The sequence below is a fragment of the Pelmatolapia mariae genome, linkage group LG9 (assembly GCF_036321145.2).
Source record: "Pelmatolapia mariae isolate MD_Pm_ZW linkage group LG9, Pm_UMD_F_2, whole genome shotgun sequence".
NCBI lineage: Eukaryota > Metazoa > Chordata > Actinopteri > Cichliformes > Cichlidae > Pelmatolapia > Pelmatolapia mariae.
In genome coordinates, this window is record NC_086235.1 from 15806131 (window position 1) to 15829728 (window position 23598).

General features: G+C 44.0%; 1 protein-coding gene across 1 annotated transcript in view; it reads left to right on the top strand.

Moving 5' to 3' along the window:
- fam49bb (family with sequence similarity 49 member Bb) overlaps window positions 1–23598 on the top strand; it is a 41417-nt gene that overhangs the window by 16027 nt on the left and 1792 nt on the right. The window contains exons 3-11 of the mRNA XM_063483499.1: window positions 8778–8860; window positions 10940–11061; window positions 11777–11882; window positions 16354–16493; window positions 17928–18005; window positions 21692–21808; window positions 21930–22009; window positions 22090–22216; window positions 22294–22364. Of these exons, the coding sequence (XP_063339569.1) occupies window positions 8788–8860; window positions 10940–11061; window positions 11777–11882; window positions 16354–16493; window positions 17928–18005; window positions 21692–21808; window positions 21930–22009; window positions 22090–22216; window positions 22294–22364 (914 nt within the window). The 5' untranslated portion in view covers window positions 8778–8787. The remainder of the gene's footprint in view (window positions 1–8777; window positions 8861–10939; window positions 11062–11776; window positions 11883–16353; window positions 16494–17927; window positions 18006–21691; window positions 21809–21929; window positions 22010–22089; window positions 22217–22293; window positions 22365–23598) is intronic.

Sequence of the window (23598 nt, forward strand, 5' to 3'; positions counted from 1 at the left end):
TGCATTGTGGGCCATAAAAAGGAGTTGAGTAATGTAGGTGCTCCCGGCTTCCTGTCCCCCCCCATCAAGGCCAGAGTGTTTATATAACCACAGGGCACCGGGTCACGGCTCCCGTGATGAGCTGGCAGCTCTGGTGTTGGACGTTGTTTAGTAGTTGGTCAATTGTGGACTCAAACTCACTCCTGGTGATTTTAGACGAATATTTTAGTGCTGTGTCGTTCTAACGTAGGGCTGCGCTTAAGTTTCCTTCCCATCATCTCTCCCTGCTCGTATGCGTGCCCATCCCTGTTGTATTTTCCTCTGTGTCTCCTTGGAGATTGTTACCATGCCACACAGCTATCATTTGATTGGCTCAGCTGTGGAGCTGGAATGCTACGCTGCTTTGACAGTTAAGCCTCAGGTGGTTCATATATAGGATTGCTAAGTCAGTGTGTGTCCCCATGTGAGACTTGGAGTGTGTATGCGTGTGTATAGGCTAATGCTTCTGCAGTGCCTCATTGAGACTCAAATCTATTCACTTAAATTGGCCTGAACGGTTGCTATTTTGGTTGCTGTGCAGTATACGACCCTGCAGCGGTGCAGGGGAACAAACATGTGATGCACTATACATGAAGAAAGGGAATGAGTTAATGCAGCAGCCTGAGGTCTGTGTGGAAAGATGCAGGGTGGATTAACCCTGCTGAAACCAGGGGGAGGGTGGTAGCCATAGATAAAGCTGTTCTTGGGTCTTATAATTGGATCAATACTGCCCCCAGCTGGTGAATCCTTGAAGTGTTATTATGGACATGAATGCAAAATATGTGTAATTGTCTTCTATATATAGCTCTAAACTTGCACCAAATTACAGATAGAAGCTGTTTTTTGACCAGTTTAAGTGATTCAGCTGGTAGATCACATAATAAGCTGTTATTATTATTATTATTATTATTATTATTATTATTTTTTTAATACTAAATGAATATCAGTTTCTCCACTCCTGACTCAGCATATGGAAGCTGTTCTAGCCTCCCGCTCTCAGCCAACCCCATCCTCTGAGTAGGTCATTTGAGATGATGCGTCTGAATGGGTGTAATATGTAGAGTGGCTCGTTATGTCAGTTAAAAGCTCCCAGCTTCTCCTAGGTTATCTATTATTTATGCCGCTGGAGGCTTGACGCCGTGTAACTTCCTGTCCAGGTTTTCCTTCAGGAAGCTCGCAGACTGCGGCCATATGCGCCAGAAAAACTGAACATCTGGAAAGCTAGTTTTAAATTTGGAACTGACATATATTATTTCTATTTCTTGTCAATGGAAATAATGTCATTTTTTCCCCCAAGAGATATGGGAGCGTTTATCCTTAAATAGTTAGTTGTCAACACTGGATGGCGCTGTTGGATCTGGCATTGGAGCGTCTCTCCAACTCAGTAAAATGAAATTTGCAAGCCTTGCAGAAGTATTCTGCAGGGTTTCCATCAAGAGACAGTTTACAGTATAATCAGTTTATTGTAAATATTCCCACTTCCTGTTTGCATTTGTAAAAGTAAACAAAAAGATCGATAAATGTGCCGGTACAAGCTTTGGGAGTGGCTCTCATCCTTCCTGCCTTCTCTGCATAGCTGCTTTCCTCCTCCAGATGGCACTCGCCTCCTACTCAATATAAATGTCAGCTCTCTACAATCTGACACTCATCATCACTCCCAAACCTCCTCTGTGCCCCACCCAAAATCCTGTTGGGGTAATATTCTGCAGGAGGAAAAAAAATCATGTGAGGATTATGTTTGATTCTAAAATTGAAATTAGGCTTAAATTTGAAATCCATCTCTTCCCGAATGCTTTTGTAAGTAAGATTGAAAGATGCCGCTGATGTTGGTGAGTCAGTCAAAGGTCAGGCAAGTAATGATGGTTTGGGGTGGGGTGGGCGCGTTGTTTCTGCAGAAGAACGAGGGAGAATGTGTGTGAATGGATTTAGGAGGCAGATGCCCCGAGGGAGGTGGCGCTTAGAACAGGACAGTGAGTCAATGCTAACCCCCCTCCCCGTTAATGATCTCCTCACACATACCAGGAAGAAGTCAGAGGACTCTCAAGGGCAGAGTGGGAGGGTGTAAAGGGCCTGGCTCTGAGGTGGATGGAGCAGAAAATGAAAAAGTAAATTTATATGAGAGATGATGCAAATGTCACTGAGCCTCCTGATTTGAATATTTTTAAAATAAGGAGGATTGATCTGAAATTAACATCATCCAGCCTGTGAGCCCTGCTCTCTCTCTCTCTTCCCTGTCTGGTGTGACTGAAGAGCGGCACTAAGAGCCTCTCGGCAGAGCTCAATGAAGCCCGCGTTTTAGCTGACTCTGGTGCATCTGCCTGTTGCCATGGTTTCCATCTTTCATCAGGTGCCGTCCAGAAAGCGGTGCTTAGCAGAGGATGAGGCGCTCCCGCTTTCATCCTTCCTCTCTGATCTGCTTCTCTGGACAGAACGGCAGTTTTCATAACTGAGTTCGTTACAGCTGTTGGCGACAGGGGATGTTTTTAGCTGGAGAAAGATGAGACGGCCGATACCGGATGTCACCTCAAGTGACGCCGTCAGTCTTCCTGTAGGTTTGTTTTGATTTGCCCCGAATCTGGGTGAGGGGGGTATTAGCTGATGTTTACGTGGGTGCAACAATACAGAGGCGTGGCTACGAGTTCAGAGAGTTCACCCACATAAACAAACAAATCGTAGCCTCCCCCCGCTGCTCCCCTGCTCCTCCCTTTTTCTTGTCGCCTTGCACCCCCCCCCCCCTCCAGCAATTTTTAGTCAGCTGGGTGAGATCAGTAGGAGATAGTTGGGGTGGGTGGGGGGGGTGAGGAGAAGTTGAGTTGGGGGGGTTAGGGGGAATGGGGACGCATGCCAGTCCCATTTGGGAAGTGCTCCCCCATTTTCTGCCTGTCGAGTCAGGCCAGTGTCAGCGAGCTCCGGCGGGTCCAGGTCTGGCCGAGTGGGCTAATGCGATGTGGCGTGTCACCCGGGGAATCTAGGTCAAGTTTAAAGCTGCCTAGTTCTGCCCGCCTCTGCCGCAGTGTGACGCTTCAAATCCCTCCCTTTCCACGCACGCAATAATATTCAGCACGCATCCATACCTGCACTTTTATTTTGCATTTGTTTTATATTTTAACCATTTCATTCTGATCAAAATGAGCTCTGCATTTCCTGTTACAGGCTGTGTTTATTGCAAACATAAACACACTCATCTCTCACACACATGCCTTGCCCCATCCCACCCCCACTCCTACCCCTATCCGCACACACAAACACAGACAGACACCCCAGGCAAGCTCTCAGCCCGTCCACGGCAGAGCCCACGTGACGCTCCGCGCGGAGGCTGGGGAAGGGAGGGCGTTGTTTTTCCCTCCATAGTAAAGCAGCGGGGCACGTGGATTCTCATGCTGCAGCCGAGTAGTGGAATGTCAGCACTACCCCTCCCTCGCATCAGCCAGCTTTCCAGTTGCCTCGAGCCGTTTTTGCAAGGATGGCCGCGGCAGTGCTCGGTTTCAGCCCTGTCCCGCTTCTTATTAAATGGAGAGGCACAGAGCTGGGAGATGTTTTTTAAAAAAGGCAGTGCCATTCTGAGGTCAGGCTGCTGCATGGGCGTGGCACTGTTTTGGTTTCTTCACTGGATGGGCTTGAACCTCCCTCCACCGTCTGTAATCTGCACATATTTGTTTTGGATTGTAGCTTCAGTCGGATGACATTTTCCTGGAATAATGTCAGGGTGTCAGCGTGAAAGTCCGCCTTTATTGTGTTTTAATTGCAACGATCTGTACGTGTTCATCAGTAAAACTAGATTTTCATTTTTAATAAAAAATTAGAGAATTTGCTGAGCTACACAGAAAAATGAAATCACATCCAATCCAGTCACTAACAGATGGGTTCAGACACTTCTCCATCATCTGTAGTTGACTTTACTATCCTGCTAATCCGCTGTTTTTGGCGCATTACCTCATCTGTATTAATATATTCGTGTGCTTTCAAGTCTTACTACTACTGTACTCGCTCTTCACCGGGAGCTCGAACCTGATTGGCTGCTGCAATCTTTTCAATGGCACCAAATTTTTTTCGACTCCATGGATACAGCGAGCTGTTGGTTAGGCCGGCTCAGCCAATGGGAGAGCTGCGCGGGCTCCAGCTTGTCAGATTCTGCCCCCTGGCCTTGGAGGCAGCCCTCCCCTCCCTTCCCACCCTCACTGAGAGCACGCGATGTCTCAGCGGGGGGGTTCAAAACAACAACAAGACTGTCGTCGGCTTCTCTGTGGTGCCCAGGACATGCCAGGACTCCTGGGTACTGCTCAAACTCTCTTTAACATAGTGTCTGCACTTTCTTCACTACGCTATCACTAAGCAACCACTTACACTTAGTTACACAAATTGTTGGAAATACATCTTTAAAGAAGAAGTCCAAATAAACAGCAAAGTCAGTTATCTGTAAGTGGTTCTTTTGATGAATTTTGGTGGAAGAAATTTGCAGAATGGACAGATTTAATTTGCTCTTTTTTTCTTTTCTCTGCACTTTAAGATTCTCTAGTGGACTTTGAAACGCAGCCACGCAAATCCCCGTCCTTTAAATGACCTCATTTTAAACGGCACAGGGGAGCAGCGCCGGGCCTGCAAGGCTGCCAGTGCCCTCGTTGAAGCGCTGCGAGCCCAGGCTGCTCTGCCCAGTCAGCGAGCAGCTGAAAGGTGGCGGTAGAAGATAATGATGATGGAGATGGTGATGGTGTTGGGGTAGTGCCCACATCATCCAGCAGGGTGAAGTCGGTGACAGCTCTCATCCCTTTCCGAGGCTGCATCAGGTGCCGCTTTCCGACAGCCAGTGAGGTGCCGGCGTTGGCACAGTCAGACATTCAGGTCACATTAGAGGAGGGTAGTTTGATGAGACCGGACAAGGCAGGTGGGGCTTTGCAGGTGGTCAGTGGATTTGGCTGGTGAGAGACAGTTTGTAGAGGCGCTTTTGAAGTAAATAAAAGTAAAAAAAATATCACTGTTCATCCACTGATTTCATGCTGATGCACAGGAAATCAGAGAGAAGCTCATTTTAAATGCACACCAAACATTTATTAGAATATATTCAAGTTAAATTTAGGATTCCTACTAACAAATATTTATTTTTTGATTTAATCTATTACTTGTAACAAAACAACAAAATAAAAACAAAACAGGACAAATGACGAGTTGTACAAATTCAGCCTCAACTCGTCATTCAGTCATTTAAAAACTGTCTGCTCATCGCACTTCGAAAACAAAAAAAAAAGAGGGACATGACCCAGTGCTCGGTTTTCAACATTCAAGAATCCTCCCTACACGATGCATCTCATGCATTTTAAAAGCGCCCCGTCTCAACCTCTGCTCCTGACTGCTGAGTGCGTACTTTGCTCTGTCGCAGCACCTCCCTGTCTTCCAGAATTACCTGCGCTGGCGTGATTTGCCCCTGTCTCTGCAGACCCTCGCTCGGACGCTTTGGCTCTTCACCTGCCACTCATCTCGGGTGACATCTGCCTGCCAAAATTGAATTTCGTCACTGTTCTGCGCCGACCCCTCTCTCGCGAAGCCCGTCCATCTCCACCCTGTCACCAAGGGCTAAAGCTGCCACCGTTTCTCTCTACAAACTGCAGCAGATCTCTGACTTATCAAATGTCTGTCAACCTCTGCAGCTCTGCGCTTTCGAGGAGTCGGAGGATTGACAGCAGAGAGCGACGCAAGGGTGCCGCTTTTCATTGCACAACTTGCAGCTGACTTGTGTGTGTGTGTGTGTGTGTGTGTGTGTGTGTGTGTGTGTGTGTGTGTGTACATATACAGTATATATACTGTATGTGTGTGTGGAGTGCAGAGTCTTCGTCTCTTTCGTCTATCGCCTCCTCATACCTGCAAAGCACTTGAAGATCATCATAGCCACAAAAACTGGGTCGTTTTCACAGGCCCTATATAAATAACCACAAATCATACTGGGTGGTAACAAATACCAGTTAACAGGGAGTGAGGACACACTGGTAAATTTGTGTGACTTCTATCGGCCTACCCGCAGTAAAGTTAGGAGTTTGTTTCCAGAAACACACTTGACAGAAATCTTTTCATTGTCCTGCTCTCCTTTTTTTTTTTTTTTCTTTTTTTTTTTTGCCCATTATAGACAAACAAAAACTTAAACATATAATTTTATTGCAGTGCTCTGATTTTTCCTACAGGCGTGGCAAAAACATTTTCCTCCAAGGATCAGAAACCCTGGCGCTGTAGTTGTATAAAAGTATGACTCACTTCTGGTAACAAGTCTATAAACAAATCTCAGCGCTTGTCTTCAAATGCATCTGGTCACCTATTTTGGGCATATTCATTTTTTTGAGCAGAATTTACATTTTCCTTTGAAACTTAAAGTTAATAGAATAACCAGTAAAATCTGGTTAGATAGCTTAAAAGGTTTGTCTCTAAAGGAGATTTTAAATAGCGTTTTATCTCCTGGAAGTTAACCACCATCCTTGCTGATGCAGAAATATCCAACTGATCTCAATTCTGGATAATTGGACTGCGGTGTCTCTTTGTGTCCCTGCAAATACAGATTCTGTGCACAGGATGTTTCAGGCTTTGCTTTGGTTTTGGTGCTGCTCTATCTGTACTCCATTTAACATCTGTTTACCCAGTTAATCTTAATAGTTTAAGGCACTTAAAACAAAAAAGCTCAACACTGGCCACACTGACCATTGATCAGTTTTAATGATATCAATGATGTTATAATTTCTTCTTACAGGTCAAATTCTTTGACTCTCACTGATCAGCTTTCTGTACAGCAAGAAATTGGCATACCTAGGTTTTAAACAGGAACTCATTTGTTTTATTATCAGAGTACATTTAAAAAAAAAAAAAAAAAGAAGCTTGCACGTGGCTCAGGTGTGCAGAAGATCCACTGAAATGAATTTGAGCTCATTGTTGTGTAATGTGACTGTCAGAAACACAGCTAAGCAGCATTGATCACAGGAAGAGACAAACTTGGACTGATGCTGTTCGGATTTGGTTCCTGTTCTTAGGATCCACATCAAGGTCCAGCTATCTGGTTCACTTTCTGTTGATTTCACTATAATTTAAATGTGTCCTGTAGAGGTTTTTGAAGCCTTTTGCTTTAGTAGACAGTTTAGTAGAGAGTGGGTCAGGAAAGCAGAGAGAGCGACTGAGGTGAAAATGCACAGCAAAGAGCTTCAGGTTGGTCTGCTGCATTTCAGCCTTGCGGCGTATGGTCGCCTGCTCACCTTGTGAGCTAAACTGGTGCCTGTCCTGTACAGTTTATTAGTCTTAGAAACCATGAAGAAGATGTACAAATGACCTGTTGTGCTTTGTTTGATGGAAGGATGGATTATATGGATCATATTAAACAGCTGCTGTTCAAATCTTCTTTAATGGGGAGCAGCGAATCAGAAGAAACTTAAAGGGAGGAAAGCTAAACCAGCTCGTTTTAGACTGACCCAAGGATTATTTTGAACCACGAATCATGCAAAGCTTCTCCAGTGGAGTCCAAACGTGAAGCTAGAAATGAGCTTAAGAGGTCCACTTTGATACCCTATGCCAGGGGTGTCCAACTACTAGCCTCAAGGGCCGGTGTCCTGCAGGTTTTAGATCTCACCCTGGGTCAACATACCTGAATCGAATAAGTAGTTCATTACCAGGCCTCTGGAGAACTTCAAGACATGTTGAGGAGGTAATTTAGCCATTTAAATCAGCTGTGTTGGATCAAGGACACATCTAACCTGACCTGCAGTACAATGGCCCTTGAGGCCTGGAGCTGGACACCCCTGCCTTATGCTCTAAAAAGGTGCAATGGTCACTGGTTAATAAATATTAAAAAAATATGTGCTTTAGGTTTCTGTATCATGCTGCTGTCTTAGGCTGGGATTATAGCTACAGTCTCTACAGACACCACAGACAAGTAATCGATCCTATTGTAGTTTTCTCGAGGCTGTAGTTGGTGCCTTGCAGCGTAGCATCTTGTGGACAAATCCAGGTGGTCACAAACCTGGCAGACACGGAGCCTCGCAGTCATCGTCTGATGATGAAATTCACTCAACTCGCAAATTTATGGATGCCAAAACTGTAACTCTGGCCTTATATTTACTGCTGTAGCACAGTGCAAGTGTTTTGTTTACTGTACCACATCCATCGTACATGCTTGCATTGCCAAGGCATGTTTAATATTAATGTGATGTTTGGGCAGCTGCATTATCTGATTGTGCAGAGACGATTAAGTGAATTTCTTAGTACTGCTCTAAGTCTGATTCACTTACAGTAAACAGAGCTGGCCTGCTTATACATATTTAGATGACAACTTCCTTTATGAATGTTTGATTGGATGCACCGTGCAGCAAACAGCTACATACTTCATGCATAACATAAATTATGAGCGATATCCCTGCGGACGATGGTAAAATGGATTAGTTTGCATGCGGCTGCCCGTAAAGGTTTGCCAATGCTGGGAAGAAGTTTAGCAAAGCAGAAGTCAAACTGTGTTTTTTATTTTTGGGCCTTTTTTTGGTTTGACATCTGGTTGGTGAGAGCCTGGGTGCAGGAAACACACACTGGGGAGTGTCCGAGGGGAGTGCTGGTGTATGTGAACGGTGGGCACATCTGGGGTATCACTGAGTTCATACAGGCACCAGAGCAGTGAAGCAGAGCGGGAGTGAGGTGCATGGATACAACAATGCATCACCACCTGCTCACTTCACTGCTGCACTCTTCTTCTTCTTCTCTTTTTATTGATTTCTCTCTCTTCTTCTTTTTTTCTCTCTCAACAGGTATCATAACATGGGGAACCTACTGAAAGTTTTGACATGCACAGATCTGGAACAGGAGCCCAATTTTTTCCTCGATTTTGAAAGTGAGTTTTCTTTTTAAGCAATTTCACTCCCGATATCGATCGCATGAATATCTTACCATAACATTACCAGCTCCAAAACTCTTAGTCTTTTCACCACCACTTATCTTTTACACTGTTCCTCCCAGCGGCAAAAGGAATCAAATCTACCACTAGGGCTGCTGCTCTTTTCCATCAACCTGCCTTTTCCATGCTGGGATGTGTGCAGAATATCAATCAGGGCAGAGGTGCAGCAGTGCCCCCTCCCCAAATATAAAGCACTGAAGTCGGGCTGTGGTGTAGCCTAAGGGCCCTCAGCGTGGCTTGAACCTGTGCAGTGCTATTCTCACACTTGGCAAACCCAGAGAGTCAGTCATACCTTCAGAGGAAACAGCTTCTCATAGAGCTCAGTGTTTCGAGGTGGTTTTTATACTGAAAGAATACCACCGTTTTACATACAACTGATGCTTTACAATACTGAGCAATGCTGTATGAAGTTTTTTCTTTAATAATGCTGTTAGAGCCTGAAATTTTATTTCTGAAGAGCAAATAGAAATAACTAGTTTAAAATATAATGAATAAAAACTAGTTTTTAACTAGTTTCATGTTTAAAAAATAATATTTATCCTTATGAACAGTTCTCCAGATCCATGGCTTGGTTCACATTCACTGGCCTCTTCACTATTTACACCTCTTCAGCTGCACATTAACACAAATGTCTAATGAGCCAATCACATGACAGCAGCTCAGGGCATTTGGACAAGTAGTCAAGACAACCTGCTAAAGTTCAAACCGAGGATCAGAACAGCATCTCTGAACGCTCCCTGAAGCAGACAAGCTACAGCAGCAAGCTACCACACCCGGGTTTAAAATGAAGTTAGAGATCACACAGGCTGGAAAAATGTTTCCTGGACTGATGAGTTTTTAAAAAATTTGTCATTAGATGTTGATGGTAGGGTCAGAATTTGACATAAACAACATGAAATCATGGATCCAGCCTGCCTTGTATCAACAGTTCAGGCTGGGCTGGTGGTGTAATGGTGAGGGGATATGTTGTCGGCACACTTTGGACCCCTTAGTACCATCATTTAAACACGACAGCCTCCCTGAGTGTTGTTGCTGACCATGTCCATTATGACCACACTGTCTCTCATTATCTTTTGTGCAATGGCTGCTTCTGTCAGGAAAACGAACCATCTCCCAAAGATCAAATCATCTCAAACTGGTTTCTTGAACATGAGAGTTATGTCTTCAAATGTGCAGCTTACAAATCTGCCGGAACCATTGACGTGATGTTGTCACATCAATATGGAGCAAATGCTCGGAGGAATGTTTCCAGCATCTTGTTGAATCGGTGCTGTGAAGAATTAAAGCAGGTTTGAAGATAAAACAGGTGTACCCCCTTCTCTAAATGAAAAAGAACATGGCATTGGCCCGTAAGTCTGCCTACTTCTGACACCTTTAACTCAGTCGGACTGCACCCACCTTCAAACTCTACCATGACTTTGACACAGCTACACACCTGTGAAGTCTTGTGGCTGGATCTTGTGTGGTTGCAACACTTTTGTGTTGGTGGGGGAAAAATAAAACAAAACTGTCTGCCGGCAGACAAACACCTGCCAACACCTGCTTAAAACTGCTTTTTGTGGTAGTTCCCACTGCAGGCTGTGTCTCCAGGACCGCATTTTCCCACACTAATACAGACACACACTCCATGCCATGCTGTTACATTTGGTAATAATGTTAGCCAAAATAAAAACCCTAAAACTGTATGCCTGGAGCTTTTACAAATGTTGAGATAACCCGTTCTGTTCATCTTCTCTTATCTTCCTCTGTTTCCCTGCTCTCGGCCGGGAAAAGTGGGTGGTGTTAAAACTTAATGGGAAGCAGTGGGAAGAGACGATTATTTGACTGAACTTTCATTTGCATAATTGAAAGTTGCTCATTAAACTTTCTGTGATATTGAGGGTGTGGTAGATGTCCTAGAGCTGTATTTTACTTTATGTTGAGTCAGTGTGAATATGGATGAGATCCCAATCAGATTTGCCCAGCTGACTTTGTTGTTGGTCTTTTTTTTTTTTTTTTTTTTGGTGTCCCCTGCAGATGCCCAGCCCACAGAAGCAGAGCGAGAGATTTGGGAAGAGGTGGATGTGGTGCTGAAGGACGCGAAGGCGATCCTGGACGAGTTGCAGGCCTACAAGGGAGCGGGGCCGGACATCCGAGAGGTACGTTCATCCACCCCTTCATCGCAGGACACACTCATGCAGAATTACAAGGAGATGTGCATTTATGAGGTGGTTGAGGTGTCGCTTGTCCTTTATCAGGTGTTGCTTTAGTAATTTGTATCTTTTTTTTCTAACACAAATGAACAAAATGAGCAGAATAAAGCAGATGATCAATTTTGGATTCAAAGATCAAAGGAATGCCCTCCACATGGGCCATTAAATCAGTTCTGTCTTTTAGCCTCAGTCTGTTTTTAAAGACTTGACCTACAAATGAACCGTTAAAATTTATTTAATTTCAGCTTCTCGTATCTCTGTAACTGCTGATTTCATCCAAGCACGAGCCCTGATCAGTTTTATTGCCTCCTTACTAATGAAGACATTACCCCTGGCCTGCTGTACCACACCAAAGTGGTCTGTCAAGGACCTGTTTTGTTTCTATGTAATGACAGAAAATGGAAAATATGAAAAACACAGACTCGTTGAGATTGCTCTTATTTTTCTTAAGAGGCATCAAGTAATTTGTAAATATGTGACTCATTTTCTTTTAACATTTCTTTACGGTAAAAGAAAGAGTTTTTTTTTTTTTTTTTTCCCCTTCTTTTCTTTTTCACATTATAATGCAGTGGTTTTTCTGCTCCAGCCCAGAGATAAAACTGGGCTGTATGTGCCCCATGAGCATAAATGAGTTTGACACCCGTGTTGTATTTCTTTCCAGGCGATCCAGAATCCAAACGATGAGGCGTTGCAGGAGAAGGCGTGGGCGGCCGTGGTCCCCTTGGTGGGAAAGCTGAAGAAGTTCTACGAGTTCTCGCAGAGATTAGGTATGTGTCTGCCTGCGCCGTCTCTACAGTAACCGTGTTATGTAGGCCAGGAAAAATTACATCACTGCTTCTGAGATCTTCATCACTGAGCCTCAGACACGCACCGTTTCAAGTGGAGCGAACTCAGGTGTCCTCTGAGATTTCTTTCAGAGCTAAAACGATCTTGTGTGCGACACCGCGCTTGGAAACGTAGATTAGTGTGAGCTGCTGAAACGTCTGTGCAGTTTTGTTGTCTTAATAACTAACGGGGAGAGCCAGTGTCCTTCATGTGCAAGGCATTTTTATAGCGACCTCATACCGACGTAAGCGCGACCTTAATTGTCCGCTTCTGCATTGGCAGGATTTGCTGCTGAGCTGCGAAAGACGTGCGACACATACTCATAACATGCAGTCTTATACACGCGTGCTTTGAACCCCGCCTACATGCTACCGTCTCAACATGCTGCTTGCGTTGCACTGTGCATTCACCTCTGTAGGGTCTTATTAGCATGGATTCAAGGTGGGGGTGGGGGTGTAAGCTCACTGCTCCCTGATCTTCTTATGACCCTGAGGCTTGAGGGGAGGGGACCCGCCATGCGTCAGTGCCCTCAACCCCTTTGACCCCGTAATCCCAGTGGCGGTGGAGAAGGCAGTCAGTGGGCGACGGCGGCGGCAGCAGCCTGGTGATGGCTGTTATGTAACAAAGTAGGTCAAATCTCAGTCTCGAGCGCTGCTCTATTTCCCTCCCTGGACTTTAGGCTTCAGGCGCCAGGATGGTGATATCCAAACAGGACTCCCTAAAAGAGGAGAACCTATGCATTTGGAATGAGTGGACACATTTTACTGCACTGAAATCCAGACGTATACATGGGAAATCCTAAAATTTGTCACAAGAATAGATAATAACATTAAAAAAAAAATCACCAATTTTGTATATCGGGGACAGTAATATCCTGCTACACCAACACTAAAGTTGGCTTCAGTATAAAAATGGACATTTCTTAGAACAAACCTTCAGACTCAAAGCTCATATCTTTATACAGATTTTGACCAGAAGTCAAAAATTTAGGAGTGGCAAAAGTTGGACTGCGCATAGTTGGATTCATTTTTATTATAATGCTGAAACTTAACAGGTAATTTGCTTACCTAAGCTCCAAAGTGACATCTTAATATTACCATAGAAAGAAAACCATGTCACAGACCACAGATTATGCATTTTTAAAGACTGAAAAAAGCTTCCTATGTTTATGGACATGCTTTTTTATGGATCCAGTAATTGTGAAAAGTAGCACTCCATTTATTTTGAGTGTGCTCTGCAGGAACTAGGGCCCATCGCAGTTCCTAAATCTCTGTTTTAGTGTGTTTTTAAGCCTTTTCCAGCATGAGAGTAACGATGATGGAATGTTTGGTCCACACTTAGGGGGCCTGGATAGTTTGAAGACATGAATATGGCACCGGCAAATGTGATTTTAAAAAAAGAGAAAGCGTAAACATGGATAAAACATCAGACAAAACACATAAATTTTAGCCTTTAAAAATGGAAGAGAACAGAAACTAAAAAAAAGTTGATCTTGAAGGACTGAAGGAGAAAACCTGCTGATGGCATCCACCACACAAAAAGCAGTATAGAGAGAATTACAGGAGGATTACAAGAAAATGAAAGACCACAAAAAGTTGTTGCTTTACCAACTGCTGGCTGGCTGTTACTTCACTCACGAGTTCCTGTTTGCAAATGCAAACACAAGAACAGGACTGGGAGGAACCTGGGGACTTCCCCAGACCCTCAGGTAGTCCCCAGAAGCTGCAACCGGCTGTTTAATACACTTTAATTTGATTAATCGCTTAATTGTCCAGCTATGTCAATAGCTGATGTTTTCTTTTGTAGAACTGAACACCTTGTTCAGGTAGCAGGCTCTGCATATGGCATAGATGAACATTTATCCCCTTCCAGCTTGTTCTTTCATAACAGCCACGTAGCTTTGAGATACAGATCTTCACAGAACTTTTGTCGATACCTAAATGTAGATCTGCTCCTTTTAACAACGGTGAAAACTTCTCGAGTCTGTACCCTAGGAAAAAGTAGGATCTAGAAAAGTCTGAGTCCCGCTGTCATCTGGCCCCGCCCCCCTCAGCGAGTACAGTCTACACGCCTGCATTCTGCTCGCCTGCTCCGCCGTGACCTGACGAGATCAGACATCTCCCGGCGCCCCGCCCTTGCACGACTTCCCAACATACTAGAGTGGCTCATTTCTGGGGGCCTTTAAGCAGCTCCATCTTAACTTCTGTTTTGACTAGGATTGGGGGTGTGTGGGGGGGCTGCAGTGCTGAGGCCATTTTTAATCAGCTGCTTCGCTGCGAACGCTAGCCCAAGCAGATGGGAGTCATTACTGAATGGCAGACGTGCTCAATTTACCGCACTGCACTGCCAGCTCTGTGTCCTTCGAAAAGTCATCTTCAGATTTTTTTAAGTAGACCGCTGTCTGAATCACCCTGATCCTGGGTTACGCTAACATGCGCATCGTCATTTGTAATCAACAGTAACTGTAAAATACACAAGTCTATTTAAAGTGCCCATTTGGTAGCTTATTGCATCAGATGTTCAGCTTGTCTGGGTTATATCATTACTAAAGGCTCCCTTCGGCGTCTAGACTGAATTCTAAGCACCGTCTGCATCTATAAATAAAATTCCCTCTGGGCTTCAAAGCTCTTTTACTTTTTCTTCTTCAGAACTAGGTGTCTGAACAAGATCTGTTTGTCTGATAACTTGACTTGCTTGGAAGTTGTTCGCCACATTTCCCTCTCCCTGGTTCCCTGCCGGTGCTCTTCTTGCATGCTTAATTATTGGTCCGTGGGTATGCTATGTCACGGCACGGCACAGGCTTTGTATTTACTTAGTGTCAAAACAATGAGTGTAATCCTGCTTGAATGAAATCATGCCCCCACCCATTTCATGCCAATGAGATAATTAGTCCCATGTCTCATTTGCATGTGAGCAGGAAAGCCCCCCCCCCTCCTTTCTCCTTTCTCAGAGGCCTCCCCACCCTTCCCCCCCTTTGAGACTGGCACTGGGCCCTGGGCAGTTTGGGCACCACCGCTGCCTCATTATTTGTCTATGTCTTAATCAGGATGCTACAGCCTGCCGACACCCTGCACTGGTCACGTATCAGGCTGCTCCTTGACCTCCTACAAGGCCCAACAATAAAGAGACAAAGAAAGACTCGAGTTTTCTTTCTTTTTTCCACTTATACATGACTTAACTCATGTAATTATGTAATTGTATTACTTTAGGACTCTTTAGGTATTTTTTCTATCATTTAATTGGAAAAATATTTTTCCACGTATTAGCTTTTTTTTAAATTAAAGAGTCACAGAAGCTTGTCATTTTCCCAGAACTGCAGGGGAATTCAATGTTTTTTTTTTTCCAGCTCTCTAAAAATGTGAGGCTATTCAGTTTGAAGTGATATAACACATATATCGGAATCAGCAGAGCAAAAACTTCTCACAAGTATAGAATGGTTTGCTTTATAAGAAATTGACTTGTTCTGCTTAATAAATGAGCTATTTCGATCATGCCATTAATAAAGCTACAGTCACAGTGGCTGGAGACCGCGGCACGACCAAAAAGTTATTGCAATATCATTGCCTGTGAAATGGTCGCTGCGAAGAGGGGGAGCAGGTATGCGACCCACTTGGTATCAAACAACAAAAAGATGCGGTCAGCGTGGTTAGTACTGTTTCCTCACAGCAAGGGGGTCCTGGGTTTGACTCCACCATCTGGCCTTTCTGTGTGGTATTGCATGGTCTGCCCGTGTGTGGGTACTCCGGCTTCCTCTCAGTCCAAAGACATGTAATTAGTGGTGTCAGGTTAACTGGTAAATTGCCCATAGGTGTGAATGGTTGTCTGTCTCTCTGTGTTGACCCTGTCTGCAGATATTTGCAAATCTTCACCAATTGGTGATCGACCTGTGTGACTGTATGTGGATCCCCAGAGGTTGACAGATGTGAAAAAACACTTATTTATTTTATGTTAAGCACATGGAGTTTACATGTAATTAAATGTATCTTTGCTAATAAAATTACTGTGGCATCCTCTTTTTACTTTTGTGTAACTGAGCTATTAACCATTACTATACAGTGAATATAACTATGAGCTGCAGCTGCATGTTTTCCTCCTTTGTTCTTGCCCTGCTGTCCTTTTTAAACCTGAATATTGATCACTCTGCCATGCTACATGCAGCACTTCTTCTTTCCCCTGACCTTTGCAATTTTGCATATAGTGCTGCCTGAGCTGTTAACCTGGCGCTTGAATGGCAAAAACCTGAATGTAAAACTACTCAGTGGCTCTGACTGATGACCTGGAAGACTACACACATCAGCTAAACTGTCTCTGTTCAAGGCTTTTGTCAGGCTCTTCATTAAACGAGTAAAAGCCCAATCGAGGTCCTCTGACAGCGATGCAGGTTCACCACAGATGTCTGTCTTTTTCTAACAGAGGCAGCGTTGCACAGCCTCCTGGGTGCTCTGACCAGCGAGACTTACAGTGACCCGACTCAACACCTGGAGCGGGAGCAGGCGCTGGCCAAGCAGTTCGCAGAGATCCTCCACTTCACGCTGCGCTTCGACGAGCTTAAAGTATGGCTCTTTATTTCTTTAAGTGTCAAATTTTAGCTGCTTCTGTAGGCTTTGCTCTCAATCGTCCAACAAGCTGCTGATGCCCCTGGATTGATTTTTTTTTCTTTTTTCTTAGCTCTGTGCAGTTTTAAGCTGCCTCCAGTGAGCGCATGATTAGCATTTAATTAGAGCCCTGATACTGCTCTGCTGTTTATGATACTGTGGATGTCAGTGAAATGGCTAATAAGGGTTATTGCAAGGGGAAAAAGGTCTGCAAATTGTTGTTGCCTGAGCCAAGTTTTGCACAGCGTGGCAGGTTTTATATAAACGACAGGCAGAGGGAACTTTAAAAGTCTGATCTGGTTTGAATTCAGACACAAACTGCCGAAACGAAGCCGCGATTGAAGCATGTTTGTCGCTCAAATGCCCATTGTCAGAAACGTAATTGTGTGAGCACTCATCTTGTAAGACACTGGGCCCACATCCCTGCTCCTTTGACACAAAAACGTTAAAAAAAAAAAAAAAGGCTCCCCGACTCCCTGAGGCGGTTTGCAGCGACACCCCAATTAGTGCCCACTACCCAGGCTGGCAGGATGAAAAACATGAAGGTAGGGGGTGCAAGGTGGCATGCCAGGCCCATTCATCAATCTTTCACACCCATACACGGGCTTCTGACCTAGTTAAAGTGTCTGAGTGCCGTGCAGCCCCTCCCTGGCGAAGAAGCCTGTCTCTCCTGGTGGACGCGGTGGACGCAGACTGAGTACCAGCCTATTGTAGCAGGATTAGCATGCTGCCAGCGCAGCTTTGACTGTGACAAGCTCGTGCAGGAATGAGGATAATTAGCCACATGACGAGCACTCGCTTGTGGTGACTTTTGAAAAGAAGCTCTCTGGTTGGCCAGCTTCCCTTCCCTTAAAAAAAAAAAAGTGGTCAGTTTGGTTCCACACTGAAAACCAGATGATTCATATATTGTAGGGAGTCATGTCAAAGGAGCTAATGGAGCCTTGTGGCTTTTATCTGAGGCTTTGAGGGTGCATAACGTCAGAGAATAAGCCTGCGTTTGTCCTGTGCTCACTCTAACCTCGCCTCTCCTTAATGAGACCCACGGTTTTCTTTTTTTTTCAAAGCCAAAGCTCACGGCAGCAGGAAAAAAAACAAATATTTGCTGACAGGGCGAGCAGGGATGTGGACGTAAAAGGGGGCAGATTGAGTGTCAGACATTCAAATCCAGTTCAGCACATAAAATAGTAATTGTATCAGTGCTCTTTTTATGTCATTTCCCCCCCAAAGCTACATTTCTGCCTTGTTGGCTAAAGCTTTCTGTCATGACGATGGTGTGTTTGATCCAGAGCTGAATGTCCTGCTGCAGGCTGTCTCTCTCCCCTCTCTCTGTATTAGATTGCCTCCAAGCTTACGTATATGTGTATATATAATATTTATATTTCTGTTTTGCAGATGACAAATCCAGCCATTCAGAATGACTTCAGTTACTATAGGAGAACACTGAGTCGAATGCGGATCAACAATGTACCGGTGAGCATGTTGTGCCCATCTCTGACAACTTCTCCTTTATCTTTTTTAGCATCTGTTAGCTCTTTGTTTTGGTTTAACAGCCCATTTATCTGCTATTAGAGCGTAGCAGATGGTGTTATTTTTGAGTAAGATTTTATTTAATTTTTGTCATAATTTAGTCTGTAATAATCTTATAATTCTTTTAGTTTTAGTCGACTAAAAATCGAAAGATTATAGCAGACTAAACTTGATTCAGTTGACTTAAATATAAAGTGTGAAAGTTTCTCATGGTTTTACTGGTGAGAGTCTTATTTTCCTTGTGAAATGCATCCATATGTCTCCTCTTCTCTTCCTCTCAGGCGTTGACATTTTGTCGCACTTTAATGAGAAACGGGGAGCATGGCAGATTGTACCCTTTCCTGTGGGCGCATAAAATTGTTCATATTTAACCTTACTGCGCAAGGAGATTACTTCCGATTGGATCACTTTCAAACCTGTCCCGCCTCTCTGCACCACTCAATTGGTTCTGATTGTGTCTCGCTTCTCCAGAATATTTAGGTTTTTTATATTTTTATTCACTGACTAAAGTGTCAGTACATTTCATCGTCTTCTTTTCCATGAGGAAAAAAAAATCGATGAAAACTATGACTAAAATTACTGGTGTGTGATGTTGCAAGAACTTTTCTTTAAATCAAAATATGACCCACAAATTATATATTTTCTTTTATTTTACACTGACCACACTGACTTTACTGACTAAACGGTTTTCACTTCAGGAAGGCTTTTAACTGGTGCAGAAACTCAACACACGTGGTGCTGTGGACATGGTCAGCATCAACTGACCATCAGCTTTAGCCTTACTTAAGAATCAGTGTCGGTTTGAATGTGCGTTATATTTAGAACATTATCACTGCTTTTGCTGCCGACAGATGGCTCTCTGTGATGAAGAAGCGAAGCTGTTTCACTCCACCAGACTCCATTGGCAAAACGAGTATTTTTTCTTTGCAAAACATGGGAATGGTTGATCTATTGCTGGCTTGACCAGATGGTTTGTCTGTGCTGTTGTGCATTTATGGTTATTAAAGCAGTTAGTTTGGGTGTGAATTGATGCAAAAGTCACGCTAATTAAACTGACAACTCCCATGTTCTGTCAGGTAAAACTCACTGTTTGTGTCAGTGGTGGTTTCGAAAGGAGTAGTTTGGGTCTTAATGTTCCTGATTTTGGTGTTAACACTTTTATTATGATTCAGAATTATATTTTGAAATACCAAAAGCACCCAAACAGACTAACCGGCTGATGCAGTGGTTAACCAACTGTAAGATTTCTGTTTTTGTCAGCACAAACTGGTGGCTTTGATGACTTCCGTTCCTCATCAGAAGGAGACATCTGTGGCAGCTTATAGCTTATTTTCTATTCTTGCATTGAATCAATGTATGACATAAGTCACCTTTATGGTTTGCATGTGTAGCTCTGCAGTTTTGCTGCTGAAACACTGGTTGTTGTTATTGTGGTTTCCCTCTTCAAGTTAAGCCATTATCTTCTAGTATCTTTCATAAATGGTGGCAGAATAAAAAGTCGAAGGAAACAACAGTATTGAATGGACCAGTCACAGTGACGCCTTCAGCACAGTTAGTTTTCTAGGGAAGTGCACGGCAGCTTCTGGCATAAGTTGTGGTGAAGGGTTTGTTGTTAACGCAGAAGCATAAATCCCGGATAAGCCCCCAAATCACTTTAAATACAGACTAAAGTTAAACTGACAGTAATTTATTTATTTTTAAACTGGCATAATACAAACCTCGTACCAAAAAAAGCTGTGACGCTGTTTAAAATGTAAATTAAAAAAACAGAATGCAATGATTTACAGATTTTTTTTTTATGAACCAGATGTTATTTACAATAGAACACAGGAAATATCGAAGCATAGGAAACGACTGTGGCATGAATTTTAGCTCAGCATTTATTGGTTAAATACTTTCTTCTTGGAAAGTGGAGTAGTATTTATACCTGGTATTAAACACATGTATAATCATTTCTCCTGTAATTTACCTTTTCTTCACTTTGATAATGAAGGCCAATGCCAGTGTCAGTGCTGCGCATTGTGCTTGCTACCTCGCTGTTATGACTGACTGAGACAGATTAAAACAGCAGAGCTGCTTTAATGGACTTTGTTTCACTTGTGCGTTTCCGGTAAAGCGGTCAAAATGTCACCTGTTTTCTTTCCACCTGTTCATCACTGTGATGAGTGAGGTCCAGGTGCAAATTCAGTTTAATGAAGAAATGAGATCTCTTCATGTAGGTCTATGTGTGTCTCTTACTTACATGCAAGGACTTCCCATGCTGTCCGTGTGTAAGGAGACCAGAGAAAGTCAATGTCATTCAGCACTTTGAAGTGAATTAAGATAACCTTGACTGACACATAAAGGGGTGGTAAATGCAATAGAGAGTTACCCAGGCAACTGGAGCCTGAAATCTCCAATAGGGAGTGACCATCAGCTACAAAGAGATGTCCTATGTGAATGCATCTTTAGGCTTTAGTTTACTCTGTGCACTTTTGTACATGCACCTTGCTGTGTGGACACACAACTTTGTGAACATAACTCGAGAATGAGGTGATATAGGATTTTCAAATTGATACCATAGGTGTGTGTTTTTTGTCCTGTCGTCCTCCCTTCAGCCCCAACCGGTCGTGGCAGATGGCTGCACCTCCCTGAGCCTGGGTCTGCCAGAGGTTGAGGGAAACGTGGGGCAGTAAAATTGGTCATTTTTAGCTGCATATGAGGAAAAATAAACCAAAACTGCACTCAGTTCAGACCCGCCTGACAGGAGCTTTTATTTCTTAAAGCAGAACATGTCATTAGACAAATGGGCCCAGACAAGTTGTCGTTAGGACCTGTCACTGCTGAAAGACGCTCGGGCCGCCGTCCCTCCTCGCAGCTCCGTCGCACTCGGTTTAGTCAGCGCTCAGACGACTGAATCATTCAGACATCCGAGATGAAACGCAACTGTCCCGGCTCAAACAGTCTTTGAGCTCATGTGTCATCATCATTTGTTAAAAAACCCAAAGTGGTTTGAAAGTTTGGGGCGATTATTCATATTCCGTCAGTGCTCTTATGAAGGCAGGAAGTGTTGTTGTTATTTAAATACGCAGACAAATTTAGAACAGGCTGTTCAAGAGACGCCTTATTCTTTTGTTGTCCGCCAGGTGTTTTCAGCGTCTCATCTGAAACGGCAAAGCGGCAGTCAGCTGGGAAACCGGGGGAGGGAGGAGCAGGAGGGCTGTGTCACAGGGTTTATATCAGTGTTTTCCTGTCGGTGTTTTATTTAACGAAGCAGCTTTTCATCTGCACAAACAGTCTGTTAAAGCTGCTTCGCACCAAATAAAACTAATAATACATCCTGATGTTCTCTTACACCTTTTCATTCAGAGGTTTTTAAATAAAATTTCACAGCATCACCACAGTGTAGAGCGCAAAGTGGCTTTAATGTCCCTCCAAGCGTGTCAGCTACACGGCCACCTTCGTGGTGGCTTTCTTTTCTCAGTCTCCTTGTAAAGTAGCTTTAACTGGCAGCTCTTCTAATAACAGAGGTAACCACGTTTGCCTGCGATATGAGTTTGATTATTTTAAGATCAGAGGTCCAGAACACTAAACATGCAGTCAGTGGATTCAAATGTGGATTCAAGCTTTGTTTTTTTTTTTGTTTGCAGGCAGAAGGTGAGAATGAAGTCAACAATGAATTGGCCAATCGGATATCTCTCTTCTACGCAGATGCCACGCCCATGCTGAAGACGTTAAGTGACGGCACAACGAAGTTTGTTTCTGAGGTGAGACTTTTTTTTCAATTGGATACTTAATTTTCTTTAGTGTGTGTGTGTGTGTGTGTGTGTGTGTGTGTGTGTGTGTGTGTGTGTGCGCATCCACTCAGTCCTTCCTCCCTCCTTACAGAACAAGAACCTGCCCATTGAGAACACGACGGACTGCTTAAGCACGATGGCGAGCGTGTGCAAAGTCATGCTGGAAACGCCGTAAGTGACCTACTGCACGTGTTAAATACACCATTCTCGACTTTGCGTCTAATCCCTCCTCTTCCTCCTCCTGCTGTCAGGGAGTATCGCAGCCGCTTCACAAGCGAGGACACGGTGTCCTTCTGCCTCAGGGTGATGGTCGGGGTGATCATCTTGTATGACTACGTCCATCCCGTAGGAGCGTTCGCCAAGTCGTCCAAAATCGACGTGAGTGCAGACACGTTGACGCCAAACTTCTCGCTCGCAGCTTCTTCTACAGCTAACGGTCTCTTTCTGTTCCACAGATGAAAGGCTGCATCAAAGTCCTCAAAGATCAGCCGCCAAACAGCGTAGAAGGCCTTCTCAACGCTCTCAGGTCAGTTCTTGTTCCGATTATTTAAAAAAAAAAAAAAAAAAATCCCTGCTGCCCAGCGTGAAATGTGATTGCAGCCCGTGAGCAGGCTTTTAAACTGAACAGGAGCAGGCTGCTCACGCTGTGAGTTGGATGAGTTGGTTCCTGTTCACAAGCAGCAGACAGACCTCATCCCCTTCAGCGCAGTGACTCATCCTCTACGCCGTCCAGCGGGGGATTCGGTCAGCTGTGAGCCTGATCCGGGTTGGGTGTCGAAGCCTCTCCACAAAGGCCGATTACATGTGACACCACGTCCCCTCGCGCCCTCACAAATTTCACCCACCTCACCTCACTCTCGCAGCTGCTGACAGGGCAGCTTTGAGTCGACCTTACATCCGTGTGTTTGTGTGTGTGGGGAGCCCGAGGCGGGCCGGTTCTACCGGGCCACACGAGGTTATTTTCATGCGAAAGCTGACAGATTTTCTCTCAGTGATTGCCACACTGATGTGACTGAGGATGATACTGTATGTTAGACACATGCAGTGCTGGACAATAATGAAGTCAAAGTTCAAGCTCACTCGAGTACCTCTACAGCTCAGAGGGGAATACTGCAGTTTTTACTGCACTATTTATCTGACATTTACTGGAAGATTTTCTAATTTAGAGTTTTGTTTGTATCAAAACAAACAACACAGCCAAGGTAAAAGGAAAGTACAAACTCTTTCATTTCTAAGATGGGCTTAGACGAACAACATCATGACACATTACACTGTGTCGTTATTTGCAGTCAGTACATCCTTACTGCTTCCTCAGGAATTAAGAGGGTAAGTAGCAGCCAGCTGCTGCTAATCAAATGCAATAGACTAACGATCATCAGCAAGTGTGAGCAGCTCTATAAAAACAGAGGTTTTGACAGTTTGCTGGTCTGAAGCATTCAGATAAGTGCAATGTCAGTCTTAACAGGAGTGGACATCCCAGCTAATTCACTCCAGGATCAGATCAAGCAGCGCTCAGAGAAACTGCAAAAAAATAAAACAAAACTCAGATCTCAGGCTGTATTTACCTCATTTTAAAACCTGCTAATTACCAGATAACTTTCATGCCCCGATAGCGCAAACCTTAGAATTGACAGAGGGTGTACTTTCATTTTTTTGCTATCAATGTATAATAAATAAATACAGTAATACAAACACTGGGGCTCTTTGCCATGTTTCAGATTCATTAGCAGCCGCATCAAAGCAAGACTGCAGCTTCCTGT